The 26,402-nt window shown below is 36.0% G+C and overlaps 1 protein-coding gene across 8 annotated transcripts in view; it reads left to right on the forward strand.

Moving 5' to 3' along the window:
- Nucleotides 1-26,402, forward strand: part of LOC127507058 (probable polypeptide N-acetylgalactosaminyltransferase 8) — a 129,098-nt gene that overhangs the window by 17,044 nt on the left and 85,652 nt on the right. Inside the window, exons 1-11 of one of the 8 annotated variants that reach the window (XM_051883931.1) lie at nucleotides 7,003-7,273; nucleotides 7,346-7,574; nucleotides 8,239-8,405; nucleotides 8,700-8,883; nucleotides 8,969-9,166; nucleotides 9,410-9,524; nucleotides 9,623-9,808; nucleotides 9,923-10,060; nucleotides 10,184-10,279; nucleotides 10,356-10,523; nucleotides 11,256-12,845. In XM_051883931.1, the coding sequence (XP_051739891.1) occupies nucleotides 7,096-7,273; nucleotides 7,346-7,574; nucleotides 8,239-8,405; nucleotides 8,700-8,883; nucleotides 8,969-9,166; nucleotides 9,410-9,524; nucleotides 9,623-9,808; nucleotides 9,923-10,060; nucleotides 10,184-10,279; nucleotides 10,356-10,523; nucleotides 11,256-11,390 (1,794 nt within the window). In that variant the 5' untranslated portion in view covers nucleotides 7,003-7,095 and the 3' untranslated portion in view covers nucleotides 11,391-12,845. Of the gene's footprint in view, nucleotides 1-1,153; nucleotides 1,321-1,955; nucleotides 2,123-2,344; nucleotides 2,529-7,002; nucleotides 7,575-8,238; nucleotides 8,406-8,699; nucleotides 8,884-8,968; nucleotides 9,167-9,409; nucleotides 9,525-9,622; nucleotides 9,809-9,922; nucleotides 10,061-10,183; nucleotides 10,280-10,355; nucleotides 10,524-11,255; nucleotides 12,861-26,402 lie in introns of those variants that run through there. The other 7 variants (XM_051883934.1, XM_051883924.1, XM_051883926.1 and 4 more) reach the window with 7 other exon arrangements.

Consider the following 26,402-nt stretch of genomic DNA (forward strand, 5'->3'; position numbering starts at 1 on the left):
TAAAACTGACCATCACTGAAATCTCGTAACAGAACAAAACCAACCATCATTGAAGTCTCGTAACGGAAGAAAACCGAATGTGTTTAAAATCTCATAAAAGAACAAAGGAACAAAACTGACCGTCATTGAAATTTCATATTGAAACAAAACTGACATTGAGATCTCATAAAGGAATGAAACTGACTGTTATTGAGATCTCCTAAAGGAACAAAATCATGCTGTTTTGAGATCTCGTAACTGAACAAAACTGGCTGACAATGAAAACCAACTGTCATTGAAATCTCGTAAAGGAACAAAACTGACCGTCATTGAAATTTCATATTGAAACAAAACTGACAGTCATTTAGATCTCATAAAGAAACGAAACTGTCTGCTATTGAGATCTCCTGAAGGAACAAAACGGACCCCCATTGAAATCTCGCAAACCGAACAAAACAGACCGTCATTGAAATCTCGTAATAGAACAAAACCAACAGTTTGAATCGTTTCAAACAAAACTGTCTTTGAAATCTCGTAACCGAACAAAATCAACCATCATTGAAATTAGTTAGTCAAGTTACTTTAAAGAGAGTTTACTGTATTTTTGTTAGCATACGAATTTTTTCAAAAACATTAAATAATCTTACTGACCCCAAACTTCTGAAAGGTAGTGGAGTATAATAATAGAACTTTGACTTCATGCTACTGACAAAAACAACTCATTTTAACCACTCCCATTTTTCATATCAGACGTGTCTTGCATAAATCAAAGTGAACTACACCTTTGATTTCAGGCAACATTATGAACAGGCATTCATAAACTCCTGAAGCATTTTTCACAGCCGCAAAGACATTTTGAAAATGAGGATTGCTACAAGAGCTGGTGTGTTAGTTACTGGTGTTATAGTTTACACTCTTGTGTACATGTCACTTGACAACAGGTTACAAAGGCCAGAAGATCTGGAGGTTCTTAGAAAACTGAAGAGAATAGAAGATCAAGTTGATAAAATAGGTAAGTTTGTTCTCATTATATACATTTTAATTTAACGTTATCAGTGATTAAAAGATAAGTCATTCTCAATTGTTATATACTTTTTCAGCTAAATTCATAGATGTTAAAAATCAGCAAGTCAAAGAGCCTGTTGTGGAGCAGAACATTACAAAGAAAATTGAGGTTAAGAAGTTGTATCCAAACTCGCCTCTATTCCGTTCATGGGGAGCTGAACTAACAGAGGAGGAACAGATGGAAGCAGAAAAGCAGTTTTAGGAATACGGATACAATGTGTTCCTCAGTAACAGATTACCAGTGAACAGAACAATCCCTGATACTCGAGACCACAGGTAACAGCTTTATAACAGTTTTCGAGTTTAGTATAATTTAAAATAGTACAATTAGGATAAAAGTAATAATTAATATAAAGTATAAATGTAATCATTAGTATAAAATGAAACAGTATAATTTATTAATGTAATGGCGAAGCTGGATTCTCCAGTCTTCAGTGTCACATGATCCTTCAGAAATCATTCTTATATGCTGATTTGCTGTGTATTATCAATGTTGAAAACAGTTTGGTTGTGGGTGGTCCTGGTAAATCCTACATTATGGGTCCCCACAAAGATAAAGATATATGAAATCCTTGTCCTTGTGGAGACATTTTTTGGTCCCCATGAGGAAAACAGCTTATAAATCATAGAGAATGATGTTTTTTGAAAATGTAAAAATGCTGAAAGTTCTCTGTGTTGGGTAGGTTTAGTGGATAGAATATACAGTTTGTACAGTATAAAAATCATTATGTCTATGAAATGTCCCATTAAAACATGGAAACCCAACATTTTATTTAAATCTAGTGTTTTGCAAATAGGGGTAGGGAATTGGTTATGTGATAGAAAATATCATTAACCTGATATAAAATCAATGGAAGTCTATACAATGTCCTCACTAACAGTGAAGCAAATGTGTGTGTTTGTGTGCGCAGATGTGCTGCGAAGATCTACCCCAAGGACCTGCCGTCTATTAGTGTGATTCTGATTTATTTAAACGAGGCTCTGTCAGTCATTAAAAGGGCAATCCGCAGCATCATTGACAAAACACCTGCTCATCTGCTAACAGAAATCATCCTGGTGGACGACTACAGCTTGAATGGTTAGTTTTTATTTATTTGGTATTAGACATTCAGATAATATATTTTGAACTGCATTTTTTTTTTCTGAATAGTTTTTTTTTATGTTAAGCATGAGTGTGAGGTTAATATAGAAAATTGTTCATGAATTAATTTATAAATTATTTTATTAAATATACAGTATGATAATATTAATAATTAAATATAACAATTTATGCTAATAAATATTTTAAATTTCTTAACAGAGGATCTGCAGTTGCCTCTAGATGAGTATATTGGTCTAATTAATAAAGACAAACCTGGCTTAATCAAGAAAGTGAGACACAAAAGGCAGATGGGCCTTGCCAAGGCAAGAATATCAGGCTGGGAAGCGGCCACAGGCCAGGTGGTGGCCGTTCTGGATGCCCACATTGAGGTTCACAAGGAATGGTAAATACTACCACTGTCTGAGTACAATAACATGAGGGAATTAGTATCTTTGGTAACTAAACATGGTCACAACATGTCATCAAAGACTTTTAAAAGGACATTTCACAGAACCGGCCGGTGTTCAACCAACCGGCCTTGAAATTTTGTAACTGAACAAAACTGATCATAATTGAAATCTTGTAATTGAACAAAACCGACAGTTTGATTTGTTTCAAATTCAACTGTCATTGAAATCTCATAACGAAACCAAACCGACTGTCATTGAGATCTCGTGACTAAACAAAACCATCAATCATTGAAATCTCGTAAAGAAACAAAAGTGATTGTCACTGAGATCAAGTAAAGGACCAAAATTAACCATCACTAAAATTTTGTAAAGAAACAAAACCGTCCGTCTTTGAAATCTCATAAAGGAACAAAGGAACAAAACCTGCCATCATTGAGACCTCGTAAAGAAATAAAACCAACCATCATTGAACTCTCGTAACGAAACAAAACTGACCATCTTTGAAATCTTGTAACCAAATTAAGCTGACTGACACTGAAAACCAACCGTCATTAAAATCTTGTAACGAAACAAAACCAACAATTATTGAAATGTAATGGAACAAAACAGGCCGTCACTGAAATCTTGTAAAGGAACAAAACTGACTATCATTGACATCTTGTAACGAAACAAAACTGACTGTCTTTGAAATCTTTTAACCGAACAAATCCAACCGTCACTAAAATCTCGTAAAGGAACAAAACTGACTGTCATTGAAATCTTGTAAAGGAACAAAACCGACCATGTAAAGCAGGGGTGTCAAACCACTGTCCTGCAGAGTTTAGAACCAACTCCAATTAAACACACCTGAACCAGCTAATCAAGGTCTTCAGGATTACTAGAAAATTCCAGGCAGATGTTTTCGAGCTGGCTGGAACTAAACTCTGTAGGACACCGGCCCTTCAGGACTAGAGTTTGACATGTGTGTTGTAAAGCAGGGGTTCCCAACCACATTTCTAGAGGACCCTCAACACTGCATATGTCTCCTTAATCAAACACGTCGAATTCAAATCTCATTAGTAGAAACTCTAAGACCTGAAATGGGTGTGTCAGACAAAGGAGAGATACATAATATGCAGTGTTGGGGGGCCTCCAGGAACGTGGCTAGGAACCACTGTTGTAAAGGAACAAAACCGATCGTCACTGAAATCTTGTAAAGGAACAAAACCGACAATCATTGAAATTTCTTAATAAAACAGAACTGACAGTCATTGAGATCTCGTAAAGGAATGAAACTGACTGTTATTGAGATCTCCTAAAGAAACAAAATGAGCGTCATTGAAATCTCATAGCAAAATGAAACCGATTGAGATCTCGCAACCGAACAAACCCGACCGTCACTGAAATCTTATAACCGATTTCTGCAATACAGTGTGATCACATGTTACGGTAAAATGTGGTTTGTAAATCAAATGCATGGCAACACAATTATTACATTCAAACGATATCAGTAACTCATGTTATTTTGCAATGATTGCCAAACCATCATCTAACCTCATTACAACTTTATTTGCCACTGCAAACATACCAGACAAACACACTGTCACAGCATCCAGTGAAGATGAAAAATTTATAAGAGTTAAGAGCACAACTAATGTAAACACCAATCACCATTACGGTGACTTCAAATGAAACAAACATGAGCGTTAAACTTCTGTTAATTCACAATAAGAACTTCTGTAGATGAATGACATAAATAAAATCAATCTGGTTAGTAATATGTGAAGTTGTAATGCTGTTTGTGGAGTTGTTTAATCCTCCTCTGCTGAGATCTGGAGAGATTTAAAGGCTGTGGCTGAAGTCAGTTTTAGCTTTTGTGTTTCTGTTTGTCTCTTTTTTTCTGTTCTCTTCTTTCTTTCAGTGATTCTGCTTGTTAACAGGCTTGTTAATGCTAAGATGATTCTAAAAATAATATAAAGATTGTGTGGCTCCAGAGCTCTAACATTGGATAGTTTGGACAAAAATAATAGAATTATTTCTGAATTAAATGCAACTTTTGAGTTCTTGGGTTCTTATGATGATTAGAGGTACAGTCGTTGTTAGCTGTGTCTTGAATGGATGGTTCATGCAGTTTTAAACAGCGTAGTATGAACAGAGACCATAGTTTTTTATTGAATAAATAAACACGTACATGTAGCTAACATAACCTATATGTGTGCATTATCACATTCACTGACAGCATCAATGCACATTAGCTATGTTTGTTATTAGTTCTAATGTGTCAGGGGAATGTTCTGAAAACACTAATCAAAGTAATATCATACCTTCTGTTCTCTTCTTCGTCGAAAGATGCGCTTGAACCGTTCTCCTGATCCTTTTGAACAAGCACAAAAAATGATGAAAGCTTGCTTGAATCAGAGCTCTGGCGTGACTGGGTGCAGCACGTTACAATACTGTGTTCTGATTGGTCAATCGCTGTTAATTACATAATATATGAAACTGTTAATCTAAAGGAGATGGTAAGGTGGGATGGTGGCTTTAGAGGGGATGCTTTTTGTCATTTTTTTTTTTCAACAAAATGGAGCCCTGGTTGTTTCATCAGTTGTTTCATCATTATGTCTATATTATTTTAATAGACATATTTGTTCTCATTTTGTGATTACATACTACCAATATGGCTATATATATATATATATATATATATATATATACATACAGGTGCTGGTCATATAATTACAATATCATCAAAAAGTTGATTTATTTCACTAATTCCATTCAAAAAGTGAAACTTGTATATTATATTCATTCATTACACACAGACTGATATATTTCAAATGTTTATTTCTTTTAATTTTGATGATTATAACTGACAACTAAGGAAAATCCCAAATTCAGTATCTCAGAAAATTAGAATATTGTGAAAAGGTTCAATATTGAAGACACCTGGTGCCACACTCTAATCAGCTAATTAACTCAAAACACCTGCAAAGGCCTTTAAATGGTCTCTCAGTCTAGTTCTGTAGGCTACACAATCATGGGGAAGACTGCTGACTTGACAGTTGTCCAAAAGACGACCACTGACACCTTGCACAAGGAGGGCAAGACACAAAAGGTCATTGCAAAAGAGGCTGGCTGTTCACAGAGCTCTGTGTCCAAGCACATTAATAGAGAGGCGAAGGGAAGGAAAAGATGTGGTCGAAAAAAGCGTACAAGCAATAGGGATAACCGCACCCTGGAGAGGATTGTGAAACAAAACCCATTCAAAAATGTGAGGGAGATTCACAAAGAGTGGACTGCAGCTGGAGTCAGTGCTTCAAGAACCACTACGCACAGACGTATGCAAGACATGGGTTTCAGCTGTCGCATTCCTTGTGTCAAGCCACTCTTGAACAACAGACAGCGCCAGAAGCGTCTCGCCTGGGCTAAAGACAAAAAGGACTGGACTGCTGCTGAGTGGTCCAAAGTTATGTTCTCTGATGAAAGTAAATTTTGCATTTCCTTTGGAAATCAGGGTCCCAGAGTCTGGAGGAAGAGAGGAGAGGCACACAATCCACGTTGCTTGAGGTCCAGTGTAAAGTTTCCCCAGTCAGTGATGGTTTGGGGTGCCATGTCATCTGCTGGTGTTGGTCCACTGTGTTTTCTGAGGTCCAAGATCAACGTAGCCGTATACCAGGAAGTTTTAGAGCACTTCATGCTTCCTGCTGCTGACCAACTTTATGGAGATGCAGATTTGACTTTCCAACAGGACTTGGCACCTGCACACAGTGCCAAAGCTACCAGTACCTGGTTTAAGGACCATGGTATCCCTGTTCTTATTTGGCCAACAAACTCGCCTGACCTTAACCCCATAGAAAATCTATGGGGTATTGTAAAGAGGAAGATGCGATAAGCCAGACCCAACAATGCAGAAGAGCTGAAGGCCACTATCAGAGCAACCTGGGCTCTTATAACACCTGAGCAGTGCCACAGACTGATCGACTCCATGCCACGCCGCATTGCTGCAGTAATTCATGCAAAAGGAGCCCCAACTAAGTATTGAGTGCTGTACATGCTCATACTTTTCATGTTCATACTTTTCAGTTGGCCAAGATTTCTAAAAATCCTTTCTTTGTATTGGTCTTAAGTAATATTCTAATTTTCTGACATACTGAATTTGGGATTTTCCTTAGTTGTCAGTTATAATCATCAAAATTAAAAGAAATAAACATTTGAAATATATCAGTCTCTGTGTAATGAATGAATATAATATACAAGTTTCACTTTTTGAATGGAATTAGTGAAATAAATCAACTTTTTGATGATATTCTAATTATATGACCAGCACCTGTATACACACACACACACACACACACACACACACACACACACACTCACTCACTCCCTATATCATATCAGACACTAACTCAAGTTCTCTGGAAGAACTTTGACTTAATGCCTTTGACAAATCAGCAATAACCTTAACCACTCCCATAACTCATATCAGAGGTTTCAGAACCAGTGAACTACACCTTTATTTAAAGGCAACATTATGAACAGGAATTCATAAACTTCCTACGAATATTTCACGGCCGTAAGGACATTATGAAAATGAGGATTGCTGCAAGAGTTGGTGTGATAGTTACTGGTGTTATAGTTTACAGTCTTGTGTACATGTCACTTATCAGACAGGAGAAGAGTAATGGCAAAAGGTTACAAAGGCCAGAAGATCTGGAGATTCTTAGAAGACTGAAGAGAATAGAAGATCAAGTTCATAAAATAGGTGAGTTTACATTTTGAGAACATTATCAATGATTAAAAGGATGTTCAAATGTTATATACTTTATTTTTTCAGCCAAATTCATAGAGTTCAAAAATCAAAAAGTCAAAGAAACTGTTGTGGAGCAGAAAATTGAGGTTAAGAAGTTGTATCCACAATCGCCTCTATTCCGTTCATGGGGAGCTGAACTCACAGAGGAGGAACAGAAGGAAGCAGAAAAGCAGTTTCAGGACTACGGATACAATGTGTTCCTCAGTAACAGATTACCAGTGAACAGAACAATCCCTGATACTCGAGACCACAGGTAACAGCTTTATAACTTTAATATATTTTTAAAATGTAATTTATTCCTGTGATGGCAAAGAAGTAACTTTTCTTCTTATTATCAATGTTGAAAACGGTAACTAAGTAACGCATTACTTTTAAATTTACAACAAAATATCTGAGTTACTTTTTCAAATAAGTAACGCAAGTTACATTGTTTTCCCATTTATTGACTGACAGCTCTCCTGCCGCCATGTTGAGAGAAATTGGGAGTAAGTGCAGAGGCGTTATGTGCGCTATATAAAAATGATGGTTATTCTAGACTAATTCTAGACTAAATGTGAGCATTTACTCATTTACTTCTCCTGCATCCTATTCTTCTGCAATCCAGAATGGCAGCACAGCTGAAAGGCTTGTTTGTTTGAGCTGCACCCTGCATGAATTAACATTTCCTTTAGCCTGAGGCTTATTCATTTCACTTTTGGGCCTTATTTACATTTGCCAAAATTACATTGTAAAAACAAACAAACAGCCCAGCCCAGATGAGAAAAAGTAACACAAAAGTAACTAAGTAAAGCAATTAGTTACTTTTTTAGGGGAATATATATATATATATATATATATATGTGTGTGTGTTAAATAAAAGTATTGATTTACTGTTAGTGTTTGCATATATAAACTCATTTACATATGTATATATACAGATGTGCTGTGAAGATCTACCCCAAGGACCTGCCGTCTATTAGTGTGATTCTGATTTATTTAAACGAGGCTCTGTCAGTCATTAAAAGGGCAATCCGCAGCATCATTGACAAAACACCTGCTCATCTGCTAACAGAAATCATCCTGGTGGACGACTACAGCTTGAATGGTTAGTTTTACTCTAAATATTTGTTACATTTTATTTATTTGAGGAGTAAAAATATTTAGGATATTAGATATTCTAAAATTGTTTCTAAATAGTTTTTTTATGTGTTAAGCATTGAAAAATTTAATCAAGAAAAGTAACCTTATTTAATGAAGAATATAGAAAAATTGCTAAAAGACAAAAACACTGATTAAGAAAAATATTTACACAGTGCATTAATTCTATTAAATATTACAACTGATTATACAGCATTATAAATATTAATAATTGAATATGCATATTTTAATTTCTTAACAGAGGATCTGCAGTTGCCTCTAGATGAGTACATTGTTCTAATTAATAAAGACAAACCTGGCTTAATCAAGAAAGTGAGACACAAAAGGCAGATGGGCCTTGCCAAGGCAAGAGTATCAGGCTGGGAAGCGGCCACAGGCCAGGTGGTGGCCATTCTGGATGCCCACATTGAGGTTCACAAGGAATGGTAAATACTACCACTGTCTGAGTACAATAACATGAGGGAATTAGTATCCTTGGTAACTAAACATTTGACTGCCTTATTGTTCCAGGGCAGAGCCACTGCTTGCAAGAATCAAAACAGACAGAACAATAGTGCTGTCGCCAGTGTTAGACAAAGTGTGTTTTGACACCCTGGAGATTGTTAACTATAATCCCGCTGCTCATGCGTTTGACTGGAACCTTTGGTGCATGTACGAGTCTTTCCGGCCAGAATGGTACAAAATTAACGACCCATCAGAACCAGGGAAGTAAGTGGTGTCACTTTTTCATCATTTTAAACACATTAGTTGTGTCCCAAATGATGCACTATACATTATGCACTTGCCATACATTTTTTTTCTTGTTCAAGAAGTCATTTCACTCGAATAAACTTCACAATATGGAAAAGACTATTGCAACTTCCATTTTGTGCCAACATTGATAATTAGGCTGCAGTTTTCAGTTTAGGATTTGATTGAACATATATTCAGTATCTTTTTCTGCATTGTTAGGAGTCCCTCAGTCATGGGTATCCTTGTGGCCGATCGTCAGTTCTTAGGAGAAATTGGAGTTTTGGATGAGGGAATGACAATTTATGGGGGTGAAAATGTTGAACTAGCAATACGTGTAAGATATTACTGCATATTGTGGCACCAAAAAATGCATATAATATGTGTAAAAAGTGCTTGAATTTGATCAATATCTGATATTTAATAATAAATCAGGTCTGGCTCTGTGGTGGGAGTATAGAAGTGGTGCCATGTTCAAAGATTGCTCACATTGAAAGAGAACATAAGCCTTATTCACCGGATCTCAGCAAATCCATGATTCGAAATGCTCTGAGAGTGGCTGAAATCTGGATGGATGAATATAAATCATATGTAAATATTGCCTGGAATCTCCCTCTAAAGGTAACAGTAATCGTAAACATTGTTTCAAGGTTAGCTCAGGATAAGTTGAATATTTCATTGATCTTCATATCATCACCCTGGACCTGGTTAACAAAATGACTGTTTTTCCTCTAGGATCATGGGATTGATATTGGTGATGTGACTGAAAGAAAACAGTTACGAGAGAAACTCAAATGTAAGCCCTTCAAATGGTATCTGGAAAATGTTTATCCTCTGCTAGACAGCTGGGAAGACATAATGGCTTATGGCACAGTAAGTTGCCCAAAGTCTTCTGATATACACAATTTCCATCCCAAGAAGAGATGAATAAAGTTTAGTAAATAGTTGATCCATCTAAACCAGTCATCAACTTCCGCTGTTTGTTTCTCATGACAGTTGAAGAATGATCTTCTAGAAGATTACTGTATTGATCAAGGACCTGTTCCTGGAAGTGTACCTATTCTGTATGGGTGTCATTACTATGACTCTCAGGTACTGTATGTAAGTGTAAACCTTTGCTGTGAATATCTACATCCAAAACACATTCTTTTTTCAACATCTCTCACAGTATTGTTACTACAATCGTAATGGAGAGATCTACATTGGAGGAATCAAATCTCACAAGTATAACTCCAACCGTTGTCTAACGGATCCCGGTAGTGGAAGCACACCAGGGTTACATGACTGTAAAAAAGCCAAGGAGAAAGGACTGAGTATATACTGGGACTTCACTCAGGTATGGTCCTGATGTGCATTTTATATATATATATATATATATATATATATATATATATTTTTTTTTTTTTTTTTTTTTCAAAACCCTTCACACAGTTATCCTAAACATCTTTTAACTTGGCACAGCAGTTAATTTCACATTCAAAATGCACTAAAATGACCAAAACACTTCATAAATGTCTCAAATCAAGTCACTAGCAAAAGTTTTCACCCAACAAACACACTTTGTAAATCATAAAATGTTTGCATTAGTACAACATTTTTCTAAGTTTTCCTCTTTTGAATGGATGGTAATGAAATTGAAAGACTAACACTTCTGTAGGTGTTCAGTTACATCTAATTGGTTTGATAGTATTTGATTTTTTAGATTCAGAATATATTTCAATATGGTGTTACGGTAGAAATGGTGCACATTTCTGACTTATTCATTTTTGTATTGTGCTTGGTTGTGAATTTAAGTTTAACGGTTTTGAAAAGAGTAAGAGTAAGAGTAAGAAAAAAGAGTTATTGTACATTGAAAGATGCCGTTATTTAATGAATTTTGTGCTGAAGCAATGATAAATGATCCACAGTCCTAAGTGACCTAAGTACTGAGAAATGTGTCCTAGCGATAAAAAAAAAAAAAAAAAAAAAATGTAACATTGTTAAGTGTGTGGTTATTCTCTGTTCTGAATGTATATATAATTGATATAATCAATAAAACTTAATTTCATGGTTTTCATTTTAAATTTAGGACAATTCAATAAGAAATAGAAACACAAGCCGATGTCTCGAGATCAGCCAAGGACAGGATTCCTACTATCATCTCATTTTGCAAACATGCACTGGACAAAAATGGACAATACAACATGTCATCAAAGACTTTTAAAAGGACATTTCACAGAAGTGAAAACATTATAAAAGAAATAAATGTAGAATAAACTTCAAAACAAAACAAATGTGACATTAAAACCTAATGTTGAATGTTATACTGTTACTGTGAGGTCTGTGTTATTTAACAATAAAATGTTTATATTTTTTATTTATATATGTTATAATCACATTTTGTCATCAATTAAAAATGTCATTAAATGGTTTCCTCAAACACTGATACTATTACAATTAAACTATTACAATAAAATAACAGTGTTAGTGTTCAACATAACAAATTACAATGTAAAGTTTGTTTGTTTTTTTACAGTATGACCAAAAATTTGCACAAAAAGCCAATGTTTGAAGGCTGCAGCATCAAAAAAGCATACTGGATTCCCTTATCAGTGGAATTTATATCGAGCAAAGGTTCGTGGACTATGAACAGGGTCAAAGCAGAGGTTTTGAAATATGTATCTTTACCTATACTGTTCAAATCTAGAATAAAAATGTATCTGATGCAGAGGTGGAAAGTCCAGGGGTCAGAAATTAAAAGTCCTGCCATATTTTTATTCCAACCCACTGAAGCAGCGTTAAAGTTAATGAGATAATTAAGTGATTAATTGTGTGATGATTGACCGTTATTGAAGACACCTGATGTTAACAAGCAGAATCACCAAAGGAGAAAAATCACAATTTTTAAGTCACCATCATGGAGATCAGGGATTGCTTTAGTTGAGCTCTTGACCCTTGACTTTTTAATATTACATTTTGTTTGGCTGCTGTAACTGAGTTATAATGCCCAAACAAGCAAAGAGAAAAGATGATCAGGTGGTGTTGGTTATGTTTTCATGTAATCATTATTTGACCTGAATCAATAAACTCATTTAAAGCCCAATCTCTGAGTTATATTTTCATTATTTATTACAGCAGCCCTATGATTCTACAGCAGAAGATCCTGCTTTTTCAATATAGTTCAAAAGATTTCTTAAAAATTGTTCTGATTTGAAAAGAAAATCTCTTTCTTTTTCTTTTTCCTCTTCTTTGGGTTTTTACGGCAACTGGCATCCAATCTGTTGCATTACCGCCACCTACTGTATTAAATTCCCTTTACACTATATTCTTTTCTCCAACCCAGTTTTTTTTTTTTTTTTTTTTAAACCTAATAAGTATTTCCTGCCTTTTTGTTTCTCTGCACACTCTAAAATACTTTTAACACTTCCCTCTTCCCGTCCTAAACTCTGTAACTGGGTCATCATTTCTTGTCTTTCTTGAATAAACCTCCTACAAGATATTAAAACATGCTTAACCGTCTCATATTCCTGACTTTGTGTGCACATTCCTGTTGGGTGTTTTCCCATAATATGCAGAGTGCCATTAAGATTTCTATGCCCCGTTCTTATTCTGCTTAAAATGACTTGTTCTCTCCTACTCATATCATTATCTCTTGATACACCCACTCTGCTTTGTATTGAATATAAATGCCTTCCTTTTGTTTCATTCTGCCACTGCTGCTGCCATTTGTTCATTATTTCTTTCCCCACTGTGTTCTTTCCCTCTGATTTAGATAACTTAATATTGATTTCAACATTTTCCTTTTTAGTTGCCTTTTATGCCAGCTTGTCTGCCCTTTCAATGCACCCGAAATACCTGAATGAGCCGGAACCCACATGAATGCAATATTCTTCCCCTGCCTAACTGCTGTTGTATAAATAAATAAAATATCATAGAGCAGGCCCTTATGGTTTCTAGTTGTGCCTGATTTAATGCTCGAAAGAGCAGATACAGAGTCACTACGAATTAAAAAATTGTTGGTGCCGCTTTCTACAATCCACTTTACTGCTTCCAAAATGGCAACTAACTCTACAGCATACACACTTAAATAATCACACACTACACACTAACTCCTAAACCAGTAGTATTTGTTTCCTTAGATCCATCTGTAAAGATCTGAATATTTATACTCCCTATACCTATGATATTCTTCTATTATATCAGATGTCCTATCATATTGTCTGATCTTCAGTAGCTCTAAATCTACCTTTGGACACTCTAATACCCAAACTGGCTTAATTGGCCATATTACAGTTTCCTCAAATTCTTTATTGTATATTCTTACATCTTTTGCTATTTGATGTCCCGTCCATCCAAAGCTTTCTCTATATACTTTCTCCTTCTCCCAACTCAACTGCAAGACGTTTTTTACTGGATGATATTCTCCATGCCCTCTAATATTAATCCAATAGTTGGCTGCTAACTGAAGTCTGCGTAGCTCCAAAGGCATTTCCCCAGCTTCCACCTGCATTGCACATACTGGTGTGGTTCTTACTGCCCCTAAACAAATTCTTAGAGCTCGAGCTTGCACTATATCTAATTTTGCTAACATAGACTTTGATGCTGATAAATATATTTCAAAGCTGTAAAATTAGCTCCCCATTTTAAACCTGAACGACATCTCATGACATTTATTACTTTCCTGCACTTATCAACAGTATACTTTATATGTTGTTTCCATGTTAATTTATTGTCAAAGTAAACTCCAAGAAACCGAAAGCATTCAACATTTTCTAAACAATTCCCATACAATTTCAGCTGATTCCCTCTAATCTTTTTCCTTGTAAAAAACATAACTTTAGTCTTTTCAAATGAAAATTTAAAACCCCATTTTACACCCCAACTTTCCACTTGATTTATTCCCTCTTGCACTTTCCTGACTATATACTCAATATTTCTTCCTCTCTTCCATAACGCCCCATCATCAGCAAACAGTGACCTACCCATATATATTGTTACATTTGAAAAAATGTCATTAATCATAATGGAAAACAGAGTTGGGCTCAGTACGCTTCCTTGAGGTGTTCCATTCTCTACTACATACTGCTTAGATACCTCTACACCCATCTTCACTTGAATCATTCTTCTATCAAGGAAATCCATTATCCAGTTAAAAGTTTTCCCTCCAATACCCATTAGATGCATTTTGATTAAAAGACCCTCTTTCCACAGCATGCCTTTTCGACATCAAAGAATACTGCCACCACTGTTTCTTTATTTACTTGGGCTTTCCTCACTTCATCCTCTAAACATATTATTGGGTCCATCATACCTCTTCCTTTTCTAAATCCAATTGGATTTGCAGTTAAAATGTTTCTACTTTCCAAGAAATGCGTTAATCTCTCATTTATAAAATGCTCCATTATTTTACAAACGTGTGACATCAAAGCTATAGGTGTCTATAATTTTCTGGTCTACAATCATCCTTGCCTGGCTTTTTAATTGGTATGATTGAAAAACTCTTTAATTTAGAGACAGACATGAAGAATCAGCCTGTGAATCTCAACAGTGGTGAGAATAATAAAGCATGTTGCAGTGCATTCTGGGTGCCACCAATCAAAATTCATCCATGGCTCCCATCATGCATTGCTGCATGAATAAATTATGACCTTAATTGTCTTAGTAATTTCCTTTATTCTCACTATTTTAATTTTTGCTATTTTTATGTGATTTTTTAGTAGCTTGTTTTCTAGTGTTCAGAGTTGATCTGTTTATCAGAATATGTTGCTTGTCACCGTTGTTGAGATTCATACGCTGATTCTTGATGTCAGTGTAGGTTTTTTTTTTTTTTTGTCTGCCTTCTTTTTTCAGAGCAGCTTTTAAAAAAATCATTTGGATTATTTCAGAAAAGTTGGACCTTCTGCTGTAATCAATGTAAATCTAACAATAGTTTGATGATTCAGAGCAAATATGCTGATTCTTGATACCTGTGTGTGTTTTTTGTTTTTTTTCTTCAATTTAAAAAAAAACTCTTTTGGATTATATCAAAAAAGCTGGATCTTTTGCTGTAATCAATAATGTAAATCTAACAATAGTTTGGTGATTCAGGGCAAATGATGATCACATAAAAACATAACCAACACCAACTGATCATCTTTTCTCTTTGTTTGTCTGATTGTTATACCTAGCCACTATGTAGTTTGACCAGTTAGCAGTAAACCAAGGGGTGGGTGATCAGTCTTACTTTTTCAATTCCAATTAGACCAATGATTTAACTGACTTAAAAAATTAGGACCAGTCTTGAAGAAAAAAATGAGGACTAACTTTAAAGCCTAGTCTAAGCAGTTATGCAACCGGCAACTGCATGAGAAATAACAGAGAGAGGGCGCCATTTTCTAACATGTATATTCAGTCTCTTAGCAACGTGTTTGTTTGTGGGTTTCTCGGTTCGTGACATCCAGTTGGTCGATTGAAACATTTCATTGTATTGCTCGCTATATAGATTTATAGTGTTGATATACAATGGATCAAGTTGAGCTTATGTCAGAGCTTATCTCTTTCCGAACAGAAAGAGAAACAGGGAGCTGCAGCGCCGAGAGAGGATCTTTAATGATAAAGTCCGCACGATTGGACTAAGTCCGTTTGCTGGAGACATCTTTATACAGCTGTAAACAGCATTTACAAATTCGTTTTTTTTTTTTTTTCTATCTTGGACAGCTTGACAAGGATGCTCTCGACCATCAAGTTAAAGAACGAAGAGAGAAAGACCAACGCGAAGCAAATGAACTGAAAGTCTATGGTGAGTTGTGTGAGGACCAGAACCTGCAACAATCAAAATAAATAAATGATTTTCAATTTTTTAAAAATGAAATACTGATTTTTAAAGTATTTTTGTTTATTTTGGGTCTATTCCCTGTTGGGGGAAAAAAACAGCATACGCTAGTTAATACCCAGCTAACAGAATTTTGTTATAAGTACATTCTCTAAATATTCAGTGTTGGTTCTGGGAACGTAAAAAATGTCCAGTTTTCTTGACGTCAGAGGAACGTGTTTTAAAAGCTATGATGTTCCTCAAACGATCTTTCAACTTAATTTTGATTTTAAATTCAACATTCTAGGAGCATTGATTTGTAACATAAAAATGTCCAGTTTCCTTAATGTTAGTAGAATGTTATTTAAAGGTTAGGATGATGTTCCTGAAACATTCTTTCAATCATTCAAACACCTGCTGTGAACAAGCAAGCGCTGAAAGAAAGAGAAATAAGAACACAAACTACAACTTTCTTCAGCCAAAGCCTTAGATGAACTGAAGATAAAAGACATTAAATATCTCAAGATCTGATTAAACAACTCCACAAACAGCATTACCAGCTTCACTTATTACTAACCAGACTGACTTTATTTGAATTTTTATTTGAATCTTATTGAGAATTAACAGAGGTTTAGATGGTTTAGTTTTAGGTCACCATAATGGAGATCAGCATTTCTTTAGTTGTGATGCAAAGCCGAATTTTAAGCAGCCATTACTCCAGTCTTCAGTATCACATGATCCTTCAGAAATCATTCTAATATGCTGATTTATTGTCAGTGTTTTTAAGCAGTTGTGTTGTTTAATATTTTTGGAACCTGTGATATATATATATTTTTTTAGGATTTATTGATAAATAAAAGGTTGAAAAGAACAGAATTTATTCAAAATAGAAATATCTACAAGCCTATCACTTGTAATCGGTTTAACACATCCTTACTGAATAAAATTATTAATTTTGCTTTCAAAAAAGAAAGAAAAAAATGACTGACCCCAAGCTTTTGAACAGTAGTGTATATTGTTACTATTATTGCTATTGTTTCTGTTTTGGAAAGATTGTATATTGTTACAAAATATTTCTAACTGAGATTTCAATACACACCATGTTTTAAATGTATGTCTGTAATCTGTGCAGTCTGAACCACTCCAAGCAGGACTCGAACCCGGCTCACTGGCATGATAGGTGGGCCCACTAACAAGAACCCCTTATCAAAGCTTCAAAACAATTGAACCAATTTCTTTGCAAAATGATTCACTGTTTCGAAGCATTTGAAACACCACACATTGGTGACCCCTGCTGGTCAGAACAGCGTAAATGCAACAAAAACTCCCACCAAACATGCATAAAAACACTTTTTACAAAAAATAATGAAATAAGATAAAAATAGATAAAATAATAATAATAATAAAACACTAATCCATGCATCACCAGAAGTGTATATGTGTATTTGGTATATATGTCGATACAGTATATATTCACATTTCATTTTCACAATGCACTTTACAAAAATATGTTCAGAGATTAACATTTCCTCTGTTGTAAGTGTAAACCCTCTGGGTTCTACTCACACCCCCTCCGAGTGGGACTTGAGCCCAGGTTGCTGGCATAGGAAGCAGGAACACTAACAAGGAGGCTAAAGCCCTTACTATACTTCATTTTTTATACTTCGAATGCACAGCCTTGGAAAGTATACTTGATTTGACTCATACGCATACACAGGCATTCGATGCATGCACTTCTGATGACAAAATTTGCGTCACGCGCACTGTACGCTGACCCTTGCGTACATGTAAAAAGTGAACTGTACTTTGGGCTTAAAGACCACAGTCTCTAACATCCTTTGCTAGTGCACCCCTTGAGGTCGGGGAGTGAGGTTTACTCGTACAGCTCTCTACTATCTGGTCTTCATTACACTCACCCCCTTAAACCTCACTCCCATCCATTACGATAAAGGAAACAAAAAAGAAAAAAACTGACTGCTAGTGAAATCTCACAAAGAAACAAAACCGACCATCATTGAATTCGCACAACCAAACAAAGCATGCTGTCATTGAAATCTCGTAATGGAACAAAACTGACACTGAAAACCAACCGTCAAAACAAAACCAACAGTTTGAATCGTTTCAAACTCGACTGTCATTGAAATCTCATAACGATATGATCTCTGTGATTGGGTGGTGATGGAGCCTGGCTGATCTCTGACAGGATGGTACTTTTAAAAGATGGACTGAGAAGGGTCTTATCATAATTGATCAGTTATTTAAGGGAAATACAATGCACTCATTCTCTGATCTTTAAGAAATGTTTATGTTATCATCTAATTTTTTCTTATGGTACCTACAAAAAATGAAACTATATTATAACTCATAAGGAAAAGGAAATAATTTTGGTAGCCCCAACTAATGTGGAACAGTATTTCATTGATTTAAAGAAGCAATATCCATTATATAAAAGACATATGGCGCACATATATAGCAGACTATTGCTTGATTCAAGAGATAATACACTCCGTATAAAGACAAAGTGGGTGTCTGAACTAAATGAAATTATTGAGGATGAGACTTGGGAAAGTATATGCACAGAATGTAATAAGGGAATCAATAGTCATAACTGGAAAGAGTTTGACTAGAAAACAAAAAGGTTTTTTAGAACACCATTGGCGATGTCAAAATTTGTTAACAGTCCTGAAGCAGAGAAATGCTGGAGGGGGCGTGGAAAGGTAGAAGACCACACGCATATATTTTGGGATTGTCCGAAAATATCTACATTTTGGCAAGGGGTAAAGGTTGAGATCATGAAAATACCCTGTTTTTCTTGCTTGAAGGGATACCCCGGGATTGGTGTAGTAAAAACAAGATATATATTGTGCATGTACTCTTACTAAGTGCCTGAAAAACCATAACAAATAATTGGATGAAGGCACGTTCTCCAACAATGGCCCAGTGGATAGAAAAACTTGAATCTATTTATAAAATGGAATATTTGACTGCCCAACTCCAACTGAAAATGGACATCTTCATACAAAGGTGGACACCTGTTAGTATATATCTGGATGCATTGAAAACTAGTTGATCAGTAACTTTTACTTATTTGCTGTTGTATTATTTTAGTTTCACAAAATGCTGTGTTTTCTTTCAACACTTTTTATTTATTTACTTTTTTCTCTCTCTTTTAATCGAGCCACTCCTGTTGTCAAGTAATGGTTAGTTCATTGTTTGTGATTTGTTTTAATGTATAAAAATAAAGTTTTTTTTTTTTTTAAACTTACCTGGCTAGCCAGCTAATTGTACAGGCCCCAGACCAAGGGCAAATTCTAAACAGAAGGGAGTGTCTCTATGCCCTACTCCCTTCAAAGGAGCCCTTGAAGTGGGGACTTTGGAGGAAGCAGGGCACTTGCATGCTATTATGTAGCCGTTTGGAATGCACTTGGTGAAGGGAGTAATGAAAGACTTCTGTTTCTTCATTATCTTCACCTGGGATGTTCCAATGTCAACGCGGCATGGTGTCCATCAACTGATTAAATTTTCTTATGACAGAAATTTCTATTATTGCTGTTAACAAAACTGTTGCAAATACAGATACATTTTATATAATGTTTTTAAAAATATATGTTATATGTGTGTGTGTGTTCTCTGTTCTCAACTTTAAAAATTGAAAACACATTTCTTACCTATGAAACATATTTAAATATAGTATGACAAAAATTATGTTTGGAATTTGCCCTAGGACTAAACAAGGGGGCGTTGTAACTGTAAACAAGGAAGCCATGAGAAGAGTACATGCCAACACAAACAAAGACAGCCACATTCTCAAGCACAAGACAAACTAAAGTGACAGAGTAAAGTGACAATACTGTCAGGGCAGGATCCTGACGAAAACGTTGCAGAAAAAAAAATGTTTTATGAACAATAATTTAAATTTTTATGCTAACATTTTAAGACCAGATAACTTTGATATAACATTCTATTGATGTTACTAAAAGAACATTTGTTCATAACTTTGAGAGAACCTTCTGCCAGAATGTTAGCCAAAGTTCTGAGAACTTTTCCTGAAAGCTGGGTTTCCTTCTACTGTAAATAAATCTGTGTTTTTGATCAAATCGGAGTGAACGATACAACATTTATGAAAATGGTTGCTTACCCACGTAGAAGGCAACATTCTAAGGACCTTGCGCAATGTTCCCTAAAAGTTCTCTAAAGGTGACAAAAATTCCGAACTGTGATTTTAGTAGCTTGTTTTGTAATGCTCAGAGTTTGTTTCTGTTTTTCTGAAAATTTTGTCACCATTGTTGAGGTTCGTACGCAGAATCTTGATGTCTGTGTTTGTCTACATGACACTTTCTGAATAATTTCAGAAATATTACAATAACACAAGAATACAATATTTAGAGATCAGTGACATTTTTTTTGTAATAAATGTGCTTTAGAAACGACAACAAATGGAGAAAAGCTAAAGTTAAAATGTCAAGGGTCAGGAGCCCAACTAAAGCAAGTGCTTACCTCCATAACAGTGACTTCAAACATTATAATTTTCAATAAACCATCAACACCTCATTAAGAAGTTTTGAATGAAAGAAAGGCAGACCTCATAGTCAAGCTCTGCAATCAGCTGGTTTGCAAATTCTAACCCCACCCATATCAGCTGATCTGATTTCTATGGACTCGATCGGCAACTCTCAAATAAGGCGCATTACTTAAACGCATCTTCCGTCTCTTTGCTTGTTTGGCTGCTTCCACTGCACACTTCTTGCAACCTACCTCCTCCCCCAGCTCCTCCTTAAACTTGTGTTTAACTTAATCAGTGTCATTCTGTTGTCATTGATGCATGCTCTGTTCTCAATAGGAGGATTTTGTGCTGCTCTCCCAGTTAAAAAATGGGAGGTTGTCCCCAGAAGCTGCTGCTGTTCCCGGTCTTAGCTTTCATGGAGCTCATGAAAAGGATGGGGAATTTAGAACAGAGCCATACCGCCAAATGAAACTTCAGCAAAATATGCCAATAAAAAATTGACTAAAAAGTTTGTCTGGTAATTTTTTGACAAGTGGTCCTGACTGAACTGTGTAGTTGCTGATGCAGTGATACAGTAGTTTAGTACATTACCTCATGCATGTGGTGTTGTAAGCTAGACTTACTGCAAGAGATTTGCGTTTTAAAGAAAAGGTTTTATAATAATAATCCAGAAATTACCTGTAAAGTGCTTTTGTTTAAGAAAACATTTAAGAAAAAAAAGTTTTTGTTTGAACAGCTTTTGTTAGTCAATTTAGCCCTAATTTTCAGTTCAATTTTTGACAAGGGCAGCAGAGATGTTCTGGGAAAATCACAAATAAAATATGGTTCTCTAAATGTTCAGAGAACGTTCTGAATGTTCTATAAACATTATTTGGTCCGCCAAATAATGTCCCCCAATCCTTAAAAGATCTCCACATCGTGACCGTCTCTGAACGTACTGGGAACGTTACTAGGCAACGTCCTTAACACAGTGGGGATGTTCTGAGAATGTTCTGGGAACGTAAAATTTCTAGCGGGGTAACCTGTCACCTAGTAACATTTCCAGAACGTTCAGAGACGGTCACGATGTGGAGTTCTTTTCCACATAATGAGAGTTGGGGGACGTTATTTGGTGGACCTTCAGGGAACATTCAGGACGTTCTGGGAATGTTTAGGGGACTATTACTATAGTTCTGTTAACTTCCCAAATGTCCTCTTTGTAACGTTCTCGCGCGACCATAAAATAACCAAAATAGAATGTCTCCTTAAACTCATATCGGGGATGTTATTAAATGACCAACAGAGGACCGTGTGTGAACGTTCTTTTAATGTCCCAAATGTCCTCTTTGTAACGTTCTTTTATGACCATAAAATAACCAAAATGGAACGTCCCCCTAAAGTCATATGAAGAACCTTGAACTGCAGCACTTTCATTACCAAAAGAGAACATTTTAAGAACGTCCCGAATGTTCTGTAAAGGTTCAGAATTTTCGTCACCTTTAGAGAACTTTTAGGGAACGTTGCGCAAGGTCACGAGAACGTTGCCTTTTACGTGCTCTATCACTGTCAGCACTTGCTCCTTCATTTACCACATTATTCTGAGCTGCACCCTGTATTTATTTTTCTGGGCACACCCTAATAATGTAAACCAATGAACACAACCAGAACCTTTTAACATGCTGAAACATGCTAAAAATCACATTATCAAAAGTTATCACAACCGCACTGACTCAGGAGCCAACTCCACCCACTCACTACCAGCATAGAGAGAGAGAGATCATAATCTAAATGCCTAAATATTTCTCATAATTAGACATTACCCACATAGAAGGCAACGTTCCCTAAAAGTTCTCTAAAGGTGATGAAGATTCTGAACCTTTACAGAACATTCGGGATGTTCCTAAAACGTCCTCTTTTGGTAATGAAAGTGCTGCTGTTCAAGGTTCCTTATATGACTTTAGGGGGACATTTCATTTTGGTTATTTTATGGTCAAATAAGAATGTTATAAAGAGGACATTTGAGACATTAACAGAATGTTCCCACACGGTCCTCTGTTGGTCATTTAATAACGTTCCCAAAATGAGTTTAGGGGGACGTTCTATTTTGGTTATTTTATGGTTCTTTTAAGGGTTGGGGGACGTTATTTGGTGGACCTTCAGGGAACATTCAGGACGTTCTGGGAATGTTTAGGGGACTATTACTATAGGACGTTCTGTTAACTTCCCAAATGTCCTCTTTGTAACCTTCTCGCGCGACCATAAAATAACCAAAATAGAACGTCCCCCTAAACTCATATCGGGAACGTTATTAAATAACCAACAGAGGACCATGTGGGAACGTTCTGTTAATGTCCCAAATATCCTCTTTGTAACAATCTTAGTGACCATAAAATTAACCAAATTGGAATGCCCCCCTAAAGTCATATAAGGAACCTTGAACTGCAGCACTTTCATTACCAAAAGAGGACGTTGTTTTAGGAATGTCCCTAATGTTCTGTAAAGTTTCAGAATTTTCGTCACCTTTAGAGAACTTTTAGGCAATGTTGCGCAAGGTCCTGAGAACGTCGCCTTCTACGTGGGTGTTTTATTGAAAATAATAATTTTTGGAGTCACCGTTATGGAGGTGAGCATTTGCTTTAGATGGGCTCTTGATTCTTGACATTTTACCATTAGAATTTTTTTGGCGGCTGTAACTGTGTTTCTAAAAGTAAATCTTTTAAGAGTAAATCTGTATATCTGGAAATGTTGTCACCATTGTTGAGGTTCATACGCAGAATCTTGATGTCTGTGAGTCTACATGATCCTGTCTGAATAATTTCTGCACAGTGATAACTTTCAAAACATCTAAGCAACATGAAAGAAACACAATATTCAGAGATGATTGAGCAGAGCCACTGTGTGATGAAATCATTAACATTGAGTAACCAAATCCATTCGATCAGATTTTTTTTGCAACAAATGCACTTTAGAAACACACAATTACAACAATTGGAGAAAAATTAAAGTTAAAATGTCAAGGGGCAGGAGCCCAACTAAAACAAGTGCTTACCTCCATGACGGTGACGTCAAACTTTATTACTTTTAATAAAACATCAACACCTCATTAAGAAGTTTTGAATGAAAGAAATAAAGTCAGAGTGGTTTGTAATAAGTGACGATGCTGAGGTCTAGAGAGATCTGTTAGTGTTTAATGTTCTGTTTCTGTTATCTGAGTTTTGTGATGTTACCATTGTGCTGGAGAGTAGAGCCTGTGGTTCAGTCATGATGAGCTGAGAAACACTGATGTTCTGCTGCATGTTGCTTTATTTAAAGACAGTAACTGTGTAGTTGCTAATGCAGTGATACAGCAGTTACATTACCTCATGGATGTGCTGTTGTCAGCTAATGACTTACTGCAAGTGATTTGCATTAAAAAAAAAATGTTTCATAATAATCCAGGCAATACCTGTAAAGAGCTTTTTTTGTAAGACATTTAAGAAAAATTATTTTTTGTTTGAACAGCCAATTTATTTATTAGTCAATTTAGCTCTAATTTTCAATTCAATTTCTTGACAAGGGCAGCAGGGATGTTCTGAGAACATTTCCAAATAAAATATGGAACATCCTGAATGTTCCCTGCCAAATAACGTCCCCCAAATCTTAAAAGAACTCCACATCGTGACCGTCTCTGAATGTTCTGGGAACGTTACTAGACAACGTCCTTAACACCAGTGGGGACGTTCTGAGAATGTTCTGGGAACGTAAAATTTCTAGTGGGGTAGGTGGTTTATAGAGGGCTGTCTCAATCTGCACTGCAGTGCTCCAGTTGTGAACCAAAATTGTCATGGTAACAATATTATGTAAAAGAATATTTGGTCATTTTTCTCATTAAAGAGTTAGTTCACCCAAAAAAGAAAATTCTGTCATTAATTACTCTCCCTCATGTCATTCCAAGCCCGTAAGACTTTAGTTCATCTCCTGAACACAAATGAAGATCTTTTTAATGAAATCTTTCTGTAACTCTGTAACTGCAGTTGTGTTTGTGGCGCTGGGAACCTCTGTGCCAGGTACTGTAGATTTTCTCTTTGAAAACATGTTTGTCACATTTCACTCCAAAATCAAATGAATTATAAGATTTGTTTACAACTAAGCACATTTTCCCCAAAATTCATTATATACATAGTTCCTCTAAAACAGCAGCGTATCAGTGTATGTATTGGCAGACGCAAGTTCCTGTACTTGATCTGCAGCAGCAGCAATAATCTACAAAGACCAAATACATTAACATTGTCATATCCATTACCATGCTAACAATCTTCAGAGAGTTGTCATGAAAGAAATATGTATATATAGTATATTGTATAATATATATAATGCAAAAGAACAGCATATAATGTATAAGACAATAATATAATATAATAAAAAAATAAGCAGCACAACTATTTTCAACATTAATAACAATTAGTTTTTACTGTATTTTTGATCAAATAAATTCAATCTTGTTGAGACTTCTTTCAAAAACATAAAGGAAATAAAGTGTATTTTTAAATCAGCATGATCTAATGGTAACTAAAAGTACTTTAAAATAATAATTAATCAAATAAATCATTAATTTTATAGTAATGAGTTATATATAATTTTTTGCATGCAATCATTTCACATTTTTGCATTTTTTATTACAATGAGAATTTAGAGGGAAATGTGTTTAAATGTCTTGAAAATATTGTCACAATGCAAATGCTTAATGGTCCTAAAAATAAGCTTAAGCTTGAGAGCTGGCGTGTATTTTCCCCGGGTTTAATAAAATGACTTGTACATCGTCACACTCGTCCGCATACATGGGGATGAGTGAGAGAAAAGGATCCAAATAAACATTCAACTTAGGTCACAAATAGAAAAAGGAAAATAAAAGGGAAAAGAGTACAAAGTCGATAGAGCGGTTATCTCTTCTCCTGCTCACCGTTCACGTTCTCTTACAGACGCACACACTCAATGCACATGCGCAGTTCACAATCTACCACAAATTATTGTAAATGCTCTAAGTGACCGTTACACAATGTATTAGATTTCTCTAATACATAAAATAAGTACGCTTGACCAGAGTTCTTGTGGGGAGAAGAATTTATTGAAGGTAGTAGTGTAGCACAGTTCTTCAGCAGCGATGTTGTTACATGTGCACTCTGTTTTGGACTTGTTTTGGACCATTTCCCACCACTAGTTTGTCACCATAGTTACATATCACCCTAATCATCACATCCAGCTGGTTTCTATCACCAACCTTGTTTGTCATTGTATATAAGCCCTGTGTTTTCAGTTCTGTGTTGTCTGGTATCGTTTGTGATATGTGTGGTTGTGCTTCCTGTGTACCTGCTTGTGGATTTCCTTGCCTGTGGATTTATTAAAGACTGTGATTCTTATATCTTTCTCGTCGTGCGTTTCGTATACAACCAGCAACTGTAACAGAATACCGGACCAGTACAGTTAAACAGATTGCGGCGTGTTCTTTGTTTTGTTTTGTGTGTTTTTTGTGTTTTACTTTTTTTTTCCCCGTCACTATGTACACACCCGCATTTCTGTTAATCTGCCTTGAGCAGAAGGATCGCTCCCTCGATTTACATTTGGCAGATTTTCTTCTCCTAGTACCAGCTACAACTTTCCCGGACAGCAGCCCCTGCAACTTCCTGTATGCCGGCCTCAACACCGCCACCAAAGCACAGCTGTCCAGGGAAGGGCCTCGAGGGAGCTTCCCTGAATATGTGGAGTGGGTGCTGGCATCATGTAGATCGTCCATGACCGTTGAATTCGACGACAACGACACCAGCCCCACTCCCACTCCAGTGCCCAGCCAGGAACCTCCAGATGGCGTGGAATGTCAGCGCGACGCCACCGGAGACAGAAAGCCCGCCTCCACCGCGATGCAGGAGCCAGCGATGAGCGGAACGACTGAGCGTAACATCGCCGCGGAGCCGGAGCACAGTGTGTCT

The sequence above is a fragment of the Ctenopharyngodon idella genome, chromosome 24 (assembly GCF_019924925.1).
Source record: "Ctenopharyngodon idella isolate HZGC_01 chromosome 24, HZGC01, whole genome shotgun sequence".
Taxonomy (NCBI): Eukaryota; Metazoa; Chordata; class Actinopteri; order Cypriniformes; family Xenocyprididae; genus Ctenopharyngodon; species Ctenopharyngodon idella.